General features: G+C 53.9%; 1 protein-coding gene across 3 annotated transcripts in view; it reads left to right on the top strand.

Moving 5' to 3' along the window:
* The window catches only part of Sipa1l3 (signal induced proliferation associated 1 like 3), a 216,134-nt gene extending 203,915 nt beyond the window's left edge, over nt 1-12,219 (top strand). For all 3 annotated transcript variants that reach the window (XM_052713633.1, XM_052713632.1, XM_052713634.1), the window contains 4 exons: nt 3,254-3,397; nt 6,636-6,771; nt 8,392-8,473; nt 10,312-12,219. In XM_052713633.1, coding sequence (XP_052569593.1) covers nt 3,254-3,397; nt 6,636-6,771; nt 8,392-8,473; nt 10,312-10,455 — 506 coding nt within the window. In that variant the 3' untranslated portion in view covers nt 10,456-12,219. The remainder of the gene's footprint in view (nt 1-3,253; nt 3,398-6,635; nt 6,772-8,391; nt 8,474-10,311) is intronic.
* The last annotated feature ends 1,927 nt before the right edge of the window (nt 12,220-14,146 follow it).

Genomic DNA, 14,146 nt, shown 5'->3' on the forward strand with positions numbered 1-14,146 from the left:
ATGCTTGGGGGTGGGGGCAGTCCTGGGTGAGACTTATCCACCCCTTTATTTCATCTAGCAAGTATTTATTGACTATGCCCTGTATGTGGGGTACTGGTACATCATCTCCTGAAAAAGCCATGGTGTAGCCAGCATGCTGACACATCTGTAATTCTAGCACTTGGAGGCAGGAGGGTCATGAGTTTGAGGCCAGCCTAGAATTATAAGCAAGACCTGTCTTGATTGAAAAAGAAAAAGTGGCAAAGCATCCCCGGCTGTGCTCTGCGGGCGCGCCTCTCACGGCTGACGAGCCGTGACTACAGCCCTGCTTGCTGCAGCGAACCCCATCCAGACACGCTGGAGGCTGGCTCGCCGGCTGGCTGTTTTAGTATTGAATGGCTGATTGATTTGTGACGGAGTGTCACTATGTAGCCCTGGCTGACCTGGGACTCACTATGTAGACCAAGCTGGCCTAGAACTTAGAACTTACAGAGATCCTCCTGCCTCAGCTTCCTGAATGCAGAGTGCTGGGGTTTTAGGCAGGAGCCGTCACTCCTAGCCACCTTCCATAACTCCTCCTGCTAGAAGTGGCAAGTAGTGGTGTGTGCACTGGAGGGAGGGAGGTGGGGTGCCGTGTACTGGAGGGAGGGAGGGAGGTGGGGTGCCGTGTACTGGAGGGAGGGAGGTGGGGTGCCGTGTACTGGAGGGAGGGAGGTGGGGTGCCGTGTACTGGAGGGAGGGAGGTGGGGTGCCGTGTACTGGAGGGAGGGAGGGAGGTGGGGTGCCGTGCACTGGAGGGAGGGAGGGAGGTGGGGTGCCGTGCACTGGAGGGAGGGAGGGAGGTGGGGTGCCGTGCACTGGAGGGAGGGAGGGAGGTGGGGTGCCGTGTACTGGAGGGAGGGAGGGAGGTAGGGTGCTGCCTGGCCTTGAGAGTTAGGAAATGTGTGGCATACCTTCCTCCTTTTCTTTTTTCTTTCTTTCTTTTTTTTGGTTTTTCAAGATGGGGTCTCTCTGTGTAGACCAGGCTGGCCTCAAACTCAGAGATCCGCTTGCCTCTGCCTCCCGAGTGCTGGGATTAAAGGTGTTCACCACCACGCCCAGCTATGCACAGCTTATTTTCTAAAATCCGGACTGTCTTTAGTTTAGATGTGTTCCGTGCCTAGGATTTCAGCTTAGGGGTCGTGTCCCCAATCATCTAGACATGAAACCCCCTTTATCTCTCTCACTTTATGGGGCGTGAGATAAAGGAAATTCTGGGACTCTTTTAAGGGTACCATCTCATCCCTTAAAATCTTCTTGCAGTAGTCAAGTATGGGGGACACACCTAGTATCCTAGCGCTTAGGGGGTGAAAGCAGGAAGGCTCGGGCCAGACGGAGTTCAGGGTCAGCCTCGACCGCACCATGAATTCGAAGCCAGCTTGGTCTAATGAAACCTTGCCTCGAAAAAGCTAGCAAAAATTTTATTCCAGCCATGGTGCCCCACAGTCCTTGCCTTGGTGTTCTGAGGCTTTTAGCCCCAGGGCTCTGCCTCAGCCCTATTCCTCAGGACACCCCACAGATAGCTGTGTTCTTCCGGCCCTCTTCCTTCAGGCCTGACAGTCACTGCTCTTTCTTGGAGTCCCACCATGTTCCAATCTTCCTGCCCACCAACAGAGAACCCCAGACACCCCGACAGAGCACCCCAGACACCCCGACAGAGCACCCCAGACACCCCGACAGAGCACCCCAGACACCCCGACAGAGCACCCCAGACACCCCGACGAGCACCCCAGACACCCCGACGAGCACCCCAGACACCCCGATGAGCACCCAGACGCCCCCTGGCACTAGCACACAGCCCTGCCTCCGTGCTTCCTAAGTCCATCCTTGTCTCCTGCCTCTGCCCGCAGCCTTGATCCCGTGTTGTTCGAATCTTAGATAGTCTTTTAATTTAAAAAAAACGAGTTAGGTGTCAGAGTTTTAGAAAGCTGAAAGATCAGAGAAGCAGAGCAGCCAGCCACCAGTTCTACCTCTACGAAGTCCTCAGTCTAAAGAGAGTGAGTTCCTGTCTCCTCACACCTTACATACCTTTCTCTGCCCTGCCATATTACTTCCTGGGATTAAAGGCTGTCTGTGTGCTTCCCAAGCAAAGGCATCAGGGATTAAAGGTGTGTCCACAACGGCCTGACTCTGTTTCTCCTATACTGGATCAATTTCATGTAGTCCAGTATGCCCTTGAACTCACAGAGACCAGATGATCTCTGCCTCCCGAGTGATAGGATTAAGGGTGTGTGCCACCATTCCTGACCTCTATGTCTAATCTAATGGCTGGCTCGGTCCTCTGATCCTCAGGCAAGTTTATTAGGGCACACAATATATCACCACAACTCTGGCTGCTCCTAGCTGGGGCCTGGCACTCAGGACATGCCCATTGCAAGCCAGAAGAAGTGAGAGAGTACTGTGCATGTAGGTCCAGAGAGCAGGCAGATTGGAGCCCTTCCTCCAGCTCTGCCACCCTCTCTCCATCTGGACCCAGCTTCCCTCCCCTCTGCCTTTCAAACCCACGGCCTCTGGGTTCTCCCATCCCACCCACGCCTGACCACTCTGCCCTGTTTCCCCATTACAGCCCCATTCGCTCTGGGTGTCTTCCCCTTTGGACTAGGAATATCCTGCAGACAAGGCCTAGCAGCCTCTGTTGGTGAGGCCTCTGCCTTACAGAAACATCTTAAAATACCAGGGATGCTGAGTGCTGCTTCGGGAACAAATCTGGAGCTGATTACAAAGCCTCTGATGGGCCCTAAGTCCTGACAAGACCTGCCATGGGACTGTCAGGACGTTTCCTGTCCTCCAGCATTGCTGTGGGGACAGCCAGACATCCTGTCCACACATCCCAGGGGTAGCCTGCACACCTCTTCAGGAAGGACTGCGTCTTCATGGTGACCGCAGGCCCGTCACTTCTCTGACTTACCTCCTTCTGCTCGCTCTGAGCCGCCTGGGCTGCCATGTTGTTTCTTGAACCTCCGGGACTTCATGCCGACTGTTCCATAGGAATGCTTTTCTCTCGGGTCTCTCCTGGTGCCTACCTCCCATTGCAGAGCAGTGCTGGAAGGTCACTCAGTAACACCTCCCCTGGTCCCGTATAGAAAGCTGCCCACACAGACACCCAGCATCACAGTGCCCTGGCCCCGTGAAGCCTGATGTGTACCTCATGTGAACAGTGTGAAATACCTGTGTTCCCGTCCCTTCCACGCTGTCATGCTCAGTCACCTCCGTGTCTCCACATTTTCCCACGTAGCGGCCATCTCAACCTCGGAGCTCTCACTGGTTGACGGACGGGACCGGCCCCTGCGACGGCTTGACCCTGGAATGATGCCACTACCAGATACGGCTACTGGCCTTGAGTGGTCCAGCCTCGTGAACGCTGCCAAGGCCTACGAAGGTAGGTAGCCTCCACCCAGCCTCCCTGCTCCTCAGTGGCCATCTGTTCCGGGAGGATTGCTGGAGGCCCTGTGAGTCTGCTGGACCTCACACCTGGCTTCCAGAGTCACAGAGGGAAGTTAAAACTTGGTGTTGTCATTTGCTAACCATGCATCCAAAGCAGGTGACCTCTTCTGATCCCCACTCCTGGTCTACTGAAGGAGATCCCTCACCAACTGCCGGGGCTACAGAATGGTTTAGGAAACAGCAGCGTGGTGGTGGTGGCGCATATCTGTAATCCCAGCACTCAGGAGGCAGAGGCAGGCGGATCTCTGAGTTCAAGGCCAGCCCGGTCTACACATTGAATTCTAGGATGGCCAGGGCTACACAGAGAAACCCTGTCTTGAACCTCCCCACCCCACCCCACCCCCCCAAAAAAGGTAGCCCCAGAGCAAGCCCTCCACAAACAGTGCCCTATTGAAGGCCACATAAGACCCATCTCAAAAAAAAAAAAAAAAAAAAACGGCCAAGCATGATAGCCTGATCTACAAAACAAGTTTCAAGATAGCCAGGGCTGTGTAGGGAGACCCTGTCTCAAAACAACAAAGTCCTAGTTGAGCAGTCAAACTACAGGTGACACTTCTAAATTCAGCAAACTGAGTAGGACCCAGAGTGCTAGCCCACTACTCTGCTGTTTGTAGGAGCCTCATCCTGTCTGTCACAGGTAGCTGGTAGAGCTCTGGCATCATGTCCCCACCTCCGCAAGCAGTACAGAAGAAAGACACAAACCTTACATCAGGGGAACCTTGCACTCCTGTGCACTAACGTCTTGGCCAGAGCCTCGGCCCATGGCCATGCTTTGTTGCAGCAGTAAACTGGGTATGTAGCCCGTGTGCCCGACTCAGCTGGGATTTGTGAGCTGCGGTATAGCAAGCTGGTAAAACGCTCCTGTGGAAGACGCTGTGTTGTTTTTTGCTTGGTTGGTCTGGTTTGGTTTTTTGAGACAGGGCTACTCTGTATAGTCCTGGCTGTCCTAGAACTCGCCCTATAGACCAGGCTGGCCTTGAACTGACAGAGATCCATCTGCCTCTGCCTCCCAAGTGCTGGGATTAAAGGTGTGTGCCACCACCACCTAGCTCTAAGACCCTGGGTTTGATCCCCAGTGCTGAATGAGCAATTGAATGAATGGCTTTATTTGTTCATGTGTTTTAGATAGATCTCATGTAGCCCAGGCTGGCCTTGTTCCTTCCTGTGTCCATCTACCAAGTATAGAATTATAGATGTATGCCATTATGCCCAACTTAGAATTCCCCAACCTGACCTCAGTCTGGTCCTCATGCCTCAGCCTTTCCAGTGCTAGGATTCCAGGGATGTGGCCTCACGCCTGACCTGGCCCACAGGAATACACAGCCTCTCAGCCCAACCTGGATTACATCATCACATGACCTGTGTGAACTAGGTAGATATCATTCCTGCCAACCTCTATCTGAAGGGTCATAGGAAAGCAACGGCAGTTTTGATTTAAAGTGGGACTTCTTGTTTTCATTTTACATTTTTTTTTTTGACGGTGCTAGGAGTGTACCCCCTAGCAGTATCCCCAGGCATCAGGCTTGATGTCCCCACTACCCAGCAGTGTCACAGTGTCAGACCAAGAAGTACTTGGATCCTTGACTTTGGGAGGGAGAGTGAGCTGTGGGGACAGGACCAGACCTAAAAAACATGGAGCTCAGCTGGCTGGCTCCCAGCAGAGGAAGTACCAAATGGGTACCAAGGAAACCAGAGCCTGCCGCCTACGTGTGATCCCCAGCTTTGCCTGTGAGGAGCTTAGTGACAAGCCATTAACCCCTCATGCCTCACTTCTTCATCTATAAAGTATCTCTCTGCCCCACAAGTTGTGAGTATTAGATGAATTTGTGCTCATTAAAGTGCTTACGAACCACTGCAGTGCAGAGAAGAGCAGCAGTAGAGCCCTGCCTAGAATCCCCCAGTGAGGGGCTGGGGTGTGACTCAGTGGTAGAGCCCCTGCCTAGAATCCCCCAGTGAGGGGCTGGGGTGTGGCTCAGTGGTAGAGCCCCTGCCTAGGGTCCCCCAGTGAGGGCCTGGGGTGTGACTCAGTGGTAGAACACCTGCCTAGAATAGATATGATATACTGTAGTATGAGCTTTAATAGTTCTTGTGAGTTTCTGAAGGCTTTTGGATATTCAGCCCCAGACCTGAGAGCCAGGAAGAACACAGGAGGGCTTTGGGAGGCTGTGCTCTCTGAGTCTCAGGAGCATGCCTGAGCTACATAGCAAGATCCTGTTTAAAATCTTTTGATTCTGGGCTGGAGAAATGGCATACTGATTAAGAAAACTTGCTACTCTTCCAGAGAATCTGAATTTGGTTCCCAGCACCCACTCTGGGCAGCTCACATCCACATGTAATTCCTCCTCCAGGGGAATCTGATATACTCTCTGGTTCCACAGGCATACACACACACATGCACACACACACACATGCACACACACACACACGCACACACACACACACACACACACACACACACACGCATGCACGTTTAATTAAAAAAGGGCCAGGAGCCAGTGGGGCACGCCTTTAATCCCAGCACTCGGGAGGCAGAGCCAGAGCCAGGCGGATCTCTGTGAGTTCGAGGCCAGCCTGGGCCACAGAGCGAGATCCAGGGCAGGCACCAAAACTACACAGAGAAACCCTGTCTCGAAAAACCAAAAAAGAAAGAAAAAGCTGGGTGTGGTGTTCACGCCTTTAATCCCAACACTCTAGAGGCAGAGGCAGGAGGATCTCTGAATTTGAGGCTAGCCTGGTCTACAGAGTGAGTTCCAGGACAGCCAGGACTGCACAGAGAAGCCCTGTCTCGAAAAGACCAGAAGAAAGGAAGACAGCATCAGAACAACACAGCTAACTTTAGGAACCCAGGCGTGACGGACATATCTATAGTTCCAGCACCCAGACGGCTGGAACAGGGGGTCACCAGGGGTTTGAGGCCAACCTGAGTACAGAATGACACCCTGATTCAAAAAAGAAAAGCCAAACATGGTAGCTCATGCCTGAAATCCAAGCATCCAACAGGCTGAGATAGGAGAATCACTGAGTTCAAGGCCAACCTGGGCTACAAAACGAGACCCTGCCTCAGAGAGGGGTCGGCAGGCGGAGCAGGATGGAGACAGGGTTGGCAGGAAGAAGCTGAGGCCTGCCTGCCCCACCCGGAAGAACTCAGTCCCTTCTCTCTGGTTCCCTGGCAGTGCAACGGGCCGTCTCACTCTTCTCTCTAAATGACCCAGCCCTGAGCCCAGATGTCCCTCCTGCACACAGTCCTGTCCACAGCCACCTGAGCTTGGAGCGGGGCCCCCAGACTCCTAGGACAACCCCCACCATGAGGTGAGTTTCTGTGGAAACACTGGGGTCCATCACCTGAGGGTCCAGCAGGCAGCATGTCTGCACAAAGAGGGAAGGGGGTGCTGCAGGTCACCCCTTTGCTCCCAGGGCAGGAGGTCCCTTTGTCCCTTGCCTGATGACTAGAGTTGTTATACCAGCCATGCCCTGGGGACCAGCAGTGGCCAGGTAGACTCTGCCCTTACCTAGGATACTGGGTCAGCAGATCCATCATACTTCCAACCTTGAACCCTGCTCCCAAGCGTGCCCCAGCCCCCCAGCTCTCTGCCTCCCATCTCCATCTGTCTGTTGCCCCTCCTCTGTGGCTCCTCCAGTGATGCAGACTGGCCCCTGACATCACATTTCACCCTCTTTACACTGCTGGGCATATACAGACATCTCAGCACCCCATGGATGGTAAGGCACATCTCCACAACAAGGAGACAGGGCCCACTCTGTCATCTCACCGGCTCCTCCAACTGAATGCAGTGAATTTGAGTGCTCATACTCAACACAAAGGGAAAGCAGGCAGAGAAAGCCTTAAGGGCCGTGCTGCCCACAGGGGACTTAGCAGGGTGCTCCCAGCATCTGCACATGCTGCCCACAAGGCTCTGCTTGCCACAGACCTGCACAGCGCTTAGTGTTACTGGAAGCCTTTTTTGAGGGAAATTTTGGTATATATTTTTTATCTTTACACCTTAGTTGGTCTTAGACCTTGACTGCCATCAGAAGTGTGGGCCTCTGTAGTTACAGAAAACAGGTCTTGGGGACCTGTGGCCCTTGGGCCCACTCCTGCACTTTGCCCTCCCACCTCCCTGTGTACCTGGAGCTCCCTGAGATGAGGACCAGGGAGGGGAGGGAAAGAGGAGGAGAGGCAGGAGGACCCAGCAGCCTCGCCTCCGCAGCCCTTCCCCCAAACCCCTCCAAGTGTAAGAGCCTGAAGCATCTCTAGCCTAAGTTCTATGCAAGGAAGTACCACCTGCTTCCACGATGCCAGGCAGACTTGGGGCTGGAAGATTCCCCACAGCTAGAACCCAGGCAGTGGGTCTCAGCCCCAGCACTTGGGTGGACGGCGTCCTCTGCCTCAGCCTGGGCTTCCTGTTCTGGAGCAGCCATGCGGCGGGTTTACAGGCCACAGGCGGCTGGAGGTTCTGTTAGACTGACACACTAGAGTGAAGTAGCCTCGGTTCCATCCTCACTGATGGTGCTGTTGTCCATTGGCCCACCGCGGACTTTCTGGGCGTGGGGTGGGCTCAGTCTACACTGCTAACTAGATAACAGGTTGAGTGAGTTCTTCATATCTCATGAGTACACCAAGAAGTTCTTCCCAAAGTCACACACCCCTTCTTGGGGGCAGATGCCTATTTCAGGGCAGCCCCCACCCAGTCCTGGCCTGGTGCTTCCTCATCCAACATCCACAGATAGCCTGGTCCAAGGGTGCGAAGTGGACTGTCTCTGGCTTCCCCACAGAGCTGCTCATCTGTGCCTTGCAACACTGGGCTTTCAGGAAGGTGAAGGCTCACCAGAGACCAGAGGGCCTGTACCCCAAGTCTCTCCAGCTGTGAGGAAGAGCCCTCCTCAGAGGCTGGCGGGCCTCAGAACTGACCTGATCCCTTGTCTTTCCAGTGAGGAGCCACCCCTGGACCTGACAGGCAAGGTGTACCAGCTGGAGGCCATGCTGAAGCAACTGCACACAGACCTTCAGAAGGTGAGGCGGACACGCTCTCCCCCGCTCTGCTCTGCTCTGGTCACAAGGAGACTGAAAAGTCTAGCAAGCATAGAGAAACCTGACTTGTAGCTCGGTTGGTAGAGTGCTTGTCCAGCATGCAGAAGGCTCTAGCCTTTCCATTCCCAGCATTGCCTACACTGGGCGTGATGGTGGATGCTGGTAATCCCAGCACTCAGGTCATGGAGGCAGGAGAATCAGAAATTCAGGGTCACCCTCAGCTACATAGTGAATTTGTAGTCAGCCTGAGATACATGAGATCAGATCTTTAAATTATAAATATAAATGGGGGCCATCAAAGGGAGAATGGGAGTATAGATTATAGGTCACTCACGCAGCAGAAGTCTGCAGCCAATTAAAATAAGAATTTTAGTTAGGTCTCATAGCATCTATATAAGCCAGGCATCTCACATGCCTGTAACCCCAGCCTGTGTGGGGCAGAGACCAGAGGGTCACAATTGCTGGCTGCCAGCCAATCCAAGGAAATCATAGCCACGGGTTCAGAGAGAGACCTTACCTCAAAGAAACAGGTGGAGATTGATAGGGGAGGACACCTGACACCCTCTCCCCCCACACATGCATTTGTACACACACCTACATGTACACACGTACCTAAATAAGAAAATAAGTTAAAAAGATAAATAGTAGTTTATAAACTGACTAGCACACAAGACAAAGCCAATAACTTTAGTAAGAAATAGTCCAGAAGAGCCCTAATCCTCCTGCCTCAGATTCCCCATTGCTGGGGTTACAGATGTGCCTCCACACCTGGCATCATGACATTTTTAAGGTAGTCCTGCCGGGCGGTGGTAGCGCACGCCTTTAATCCCAGCACTTGGGAGACAGAGGCAGGCGGATCTGTGAGTTGGAAGCTAGCCTAGGCTAGCGAGTCCCAGGACAGCCTGGACTACACAGCTGGTTCTGTGTGGAAGGACAGACACTAAGGACACTCAGCTGTATCTGTTGCAGCTGTGTACCCATCCAAGGGTGTGGAGGGATGAGGAGAAACAAGATTGCAGAAGGCTTTACTTGCTTAAATATTTGGGGTAATTCAAGGCAGGAAACAGCAGCGCCTCAGCAGTAAGTCCTCAATACAGAAACCAGACCGTAGTTCAGATCCCCACCCCAGTACTTAATGCTGTGTGGCCTTGGCATTCCCTGCTAGGATGCCATATCACCCTCAGGAGAGCAGAGCCTGCTCAGGCGGCCTTGCTGTGGTGAGGCTTGGCTTTTTCTTCCAGAAGGTGACAGCCCTCCCGAAGGCTTGGCGGCTGTGGGGGTGGGGTGGGACGATAGATAACATATCGGATGATTGCTTCAAGCTGTGAGTGGTGGTGTACGCCTGCGATCCCAGTGATGGGGAGGCCGAGACAAGAGGATTGCAAATTTGAAGTCAGCCTGAGCTACATAGTAAGACCCTGTCTAAAAAGATAAACTGCGCCGGGCGGTGGTGGCGCATGCCTTTAATCCCAGCACTCGGGAGGCAGAGCCAGGCGGATCTCTGTGAGTTCGAGGCCAGCCTGGACTACAGAGTGAGATCCAGGAAAGGCGCAAAGCTACACAGAGAAACCCTGTCTCGAAAAACCAAAAAAAAAAAAAAAAAAAAGATAAACTGCTTCAAAGGCTTTCCAAACCGCCTGTCAGGGTTGAGGCCAGGACATGAAGTAACCCGCCCAGGGTTGTCCATCTGGAGAGACCGAGTCGGGATTTGAACCCTTGCAGCCAGGCCTTTCTGGCCCCAGTGGCTGTGATCTATTCCTGTTGTGTGCACTACCGGGAGCACCTTGGCCTGGCCCTAACCCAGCCCTTCTGCCCCCCAGGAGAGGCAGGACAAGGTGGTGCTGCAGTCGGAGGTGGCCAGCCTTCGGCAGAACAACCAGAGATTGCAGGAGGAATCGCAGGCCGCCAGTGAGCAACTCCGCAAGTTCGCAGAGCTCTTCAGCAGGGAGAAGAAAGAACTCTGAGGCCCCTGGGCTCAGCCCCTGGGCCTCCCCTGGCTGGCAGGCAGTGGGCTTCTGGTTGCAGGGTGACGGGTCATCCAGCCACAGCCCCGCACCCACGGCTCCGCCCCGCAACTCAGGAGCCCCAGGCGCAATGAGCCAGCTTGGCTGGCCTCAGGCCCTTCTCAGCTGCTCCCTGTGGCCCCGCAGGCCTTGTAGCCTGTTCCTAGGACCCAGCTGCCTGGAGCTGTGATAGTGGGAGGGGTCCAGGAGCCCCTGCATGAGAACTGTGGAACAGAATGGGCCCTTTCATCCCCCACTCCCTGATGGTCCAGGGCTCCTCTCTCCCTCCCCAGTGCGCTGGCCCCAGACAGCATGGACATCACCCTGAGTCTCCCTTCCATACAGAAACCAGGAGCACTTTCATAGAGTTTAAATTATTTTCCTGGGGCCCCAGAATGGACAGGAACCCCTAGCATCCAGATCCACTCCTTTGAGAAACCCTGTTTGTACAGTTAAGACTGTTTCTACGATCTTTTTCTACCAGCTCCTCTCCAGCAGCCACAGGCTCCTCTGCCTTCAGCTACTGATCCGGCGGCCAGCCGTGGGCTCCTCCCCTAGCACAACTAGGCCATTGCCTCCCACCCCAGAGGCAGCAAGGAGCCCCAGGGCAGGGCTGAAGCACAGCCTTCACCTGTCTGGCCCTCTTTTCTTTTTCAAGTCTCCCTGGCCACACTCCAGCCCCAGCGGCCACCAGACACACTCACTGTGCTCCCCGGGGAGCACTCAGTGCAACCCCCAGAGACGCTGATTCTCCAAAGGCAATAAGGGGCAGCTCAGTCTGGGTCTATGCTGCTCACCCAGGAAACACAAATTCCCCTTTCTTTCTTCTTTAAAAACAAACAGAAAAGAATATATATATATATTTATTTTTTCATGTAGAGTTGTGCCAGAACAAGTTTGAATGGCCACGATCTGTGGATTCCCCAACCCCAGGGTCAAGACATGTCCCCACGGACTGGGGGTCAGTGTGAGGACCCAGAGGGATGTGGGGGTGGCAGACAGGGAGAAGTCGGCAGCATGGATTGGACCCAGAGCTTCCTGGTCCAGCCCTTAGCCCAGGACCCTTCACCTCTTTGGGCCCATGACCTCTTGGGAAGGGCTCTGAGACCACACACGACAGGCACTCCACTCCAGACGTGCCAGGCTGGAGGGCAGACGGGTACCCACAGCTCCCTATGACCCGCCTCTGGCCCTGGGGAACCCTGGGTTATGAGGGAGCAGCCTGCCATGTCCTTCACCCTCCGTGGGTTGATAGTGGCAGACCAGGGTACCCAGTGTCCTCAGCCCTGGCCAACTACTGTGATGTCCCTCTCCTCCTGATCCCCTTCTAAAGGGTTCTCCAGCCCTGCCCCTCCCCCTTCCCTCCGACCCCGACCTGGAGCCTGCCCCCCCCCACTCCTTCCTTCATCTGTCTCTTTAGTGTGTCTCCTCACATCTTCAGATCATTCGAATCATTTTGGGGACCTAATCATGTACATTGACAATTGTAAATTATAATTTTTGGTTTTGTTCTATTATTTTTGTAAGAATTTCTGCAAAAAAAACAACTATTTAATTGAGGTTGATGTTCTGTCTGATGGCTGGAGATAGCAGCAGGCTTTCTTTTCCCACGTTGATTTGTTCCATTTGGATTTTTTATCATTCTTTATTGTTCCCTGCCATCCCTGTCTTGAGATTTCTGGCATGTTTCAGGAGCTTTCAAAGGAAATAAACATTTCATAGAAATGGCTGGTGTGCTCACAGGCAACTGCCTGGAAATCATGCGGGCTCCCTCCTAATACGTATCACACCCCTGCTGCACAACATACACTTGCCAGCCTTACAGCTTTTCTTCAGCATCCAGACAACAGACATCTGACCCTCAGGATGTAGGATTGTGCTGAAGTAAAAAAAAAGACTAGGTCTGCATGGTAACGCATGCCAGGTGGGTCTCTGAGTTCTAAGCCAGCCTGCTAGAAATAGTAAGTTCCAGGCTACCGAGGGCTACACTGTGAGACCCTGGTTTTTGCCAGGTATAATGGCTTCAGCTTGTAATCCCAGCACTCTGAGGCTGGGGCAGGAGGATCCCTGGGAGTTCAAGGCCAGCCTGGACTCCACAGCAAGAGCCCACCTCTCTCAAAGAAGAAAAGGCCAGTTGTGTTGATACACATCTGTAATCTCAGCTCTTGAAGTGAGGGGGCATCAGGAATTCACGGTCATCCTAGGCTACATAGCAAGTTCAAGGCCAGCCTGTGCTATCCCCAAAACAAGTGGTAATAGTCCTTTAAAAAAAAAAAAAGACTGCTGGGCTAGAAGTGCCTCAGTGCTTAGGAGCACCAACTACTCTTCCAGAGGACTCTCGATGCCCAGCACTCAGATGGCAGCTCACAGCTCCAAACCCAAGGGACCCTACTCCCTCTTCTGATGTTTTAAGAGGGGGGAAAAAAAAAAAAGCCGAGCAAGGTAGTCCACACCTTTAACCCCAGCCCCTGGCAAGCAGATCTCTGAGTCTGAGGCCAGCCTAGTCTGCTAGAGTTCCAGGGCAGCCAGGGCCTTGTTAGACCCCGTCTCAAAACAAACAAAAACCTGAGATGTCAGGTAAAATAAGGGCCATCCTAGCTGAGGGACTCAGACTCAAAAGTGAAGGCCCAACCCCAGGTTCCCACCGCCGCCGCCGCCACCCACTCCCCTTCCAAACTCCATCTCGTTTGTATATATCCGCCCGCTGTCAACGCATCTCCCCACTGGGTCCCACTGTGGCCTCACCTCCCTCTGCCAACAGTCCAGGGATCGGGTTGCCGCAGAGAGCAGCCCGACTGTGTGATCAGTCTCTCTCTAGTCCACAAGGAAGTGTCTCCAACACACTCTTGAAGCCTCAGCCAGGATCAGGTCCTCGGTGACCCACTTGGCTAGAGGGGAGGTGGGGGGCAGCTTAAATCTCGATCTGTGGACATGTGCGGGTGGGCGGGACAGGAGGCAAACGGACTTCAGACTCAGGAATTCCACGGCAGATCCCAAGGACCCGCCTCCTGGGTGAATGCTGCCTCTCTGGACAGGACCGCACCCCCCACAACTGGCTGTCCTTGGCTTCTTTGTGTCTCTACGCTCACCCCTGCCCCCCAAAAATGTCTTCCGAAAGGCATTTGCATATATCCAGTGGAGAATCAAGCCTTCCAGCTTCTCAGACATCCTCACTCTCCACCCTCCTCAGGGCCCCATCCTCCAGCCCTGCCCTCCCCCCACCAACCCGGGCCAAGTGGGGAGGGAACCTGGGAACAAACTGTTCTCACATCTTCTCCTGGCCCGGGAGACACACCACCATCTCCCAACACCCCACAACTCACACGCACCGCGCACGCACGCCAAGCCCTGATGGCACCGGTACGGCCTGCAGTCCCTTCCCTTCTTGCTCCAGTTTTTCAGTCTCCCTCCTCCCCCACCTCTACTCCGGCTGCCACTCTATCTCCAGCCTCATCTGGCTGGCACTCTCCAGATTTCTGTTGTCCCCACCCCACCCCTTTTTTTTAAGACAAAGCTCACAGTGTAGCCCAGGGTGACCTGTAACTCACCATCCTCCTGCCTCAGCCTCCAGTGCTGGGATTCTGAGCCACATGGTGTGCTACCATTGCCTTCCAACCAAAGAACACCGCCCACCTCCTCATCCCAGTCTAGG

The sequence above is a fragment of the Peromyscus californicus genome, unplaced genomic scaffold, assembly GCF_007827085.1.
Source record: "Peromyscus californicus insignis strain IS unplaced genomic scaffold, ASM782708v3 Scaffold_4__1_contigs__length_199733344, whole genome shotgun sequence".
Lineage (NCBI taxonomy): Eukaryota > Metazoa > Chordata > Mammalia > Rodentia > Cricetidae > Peromyscus > Peromyscus californicus.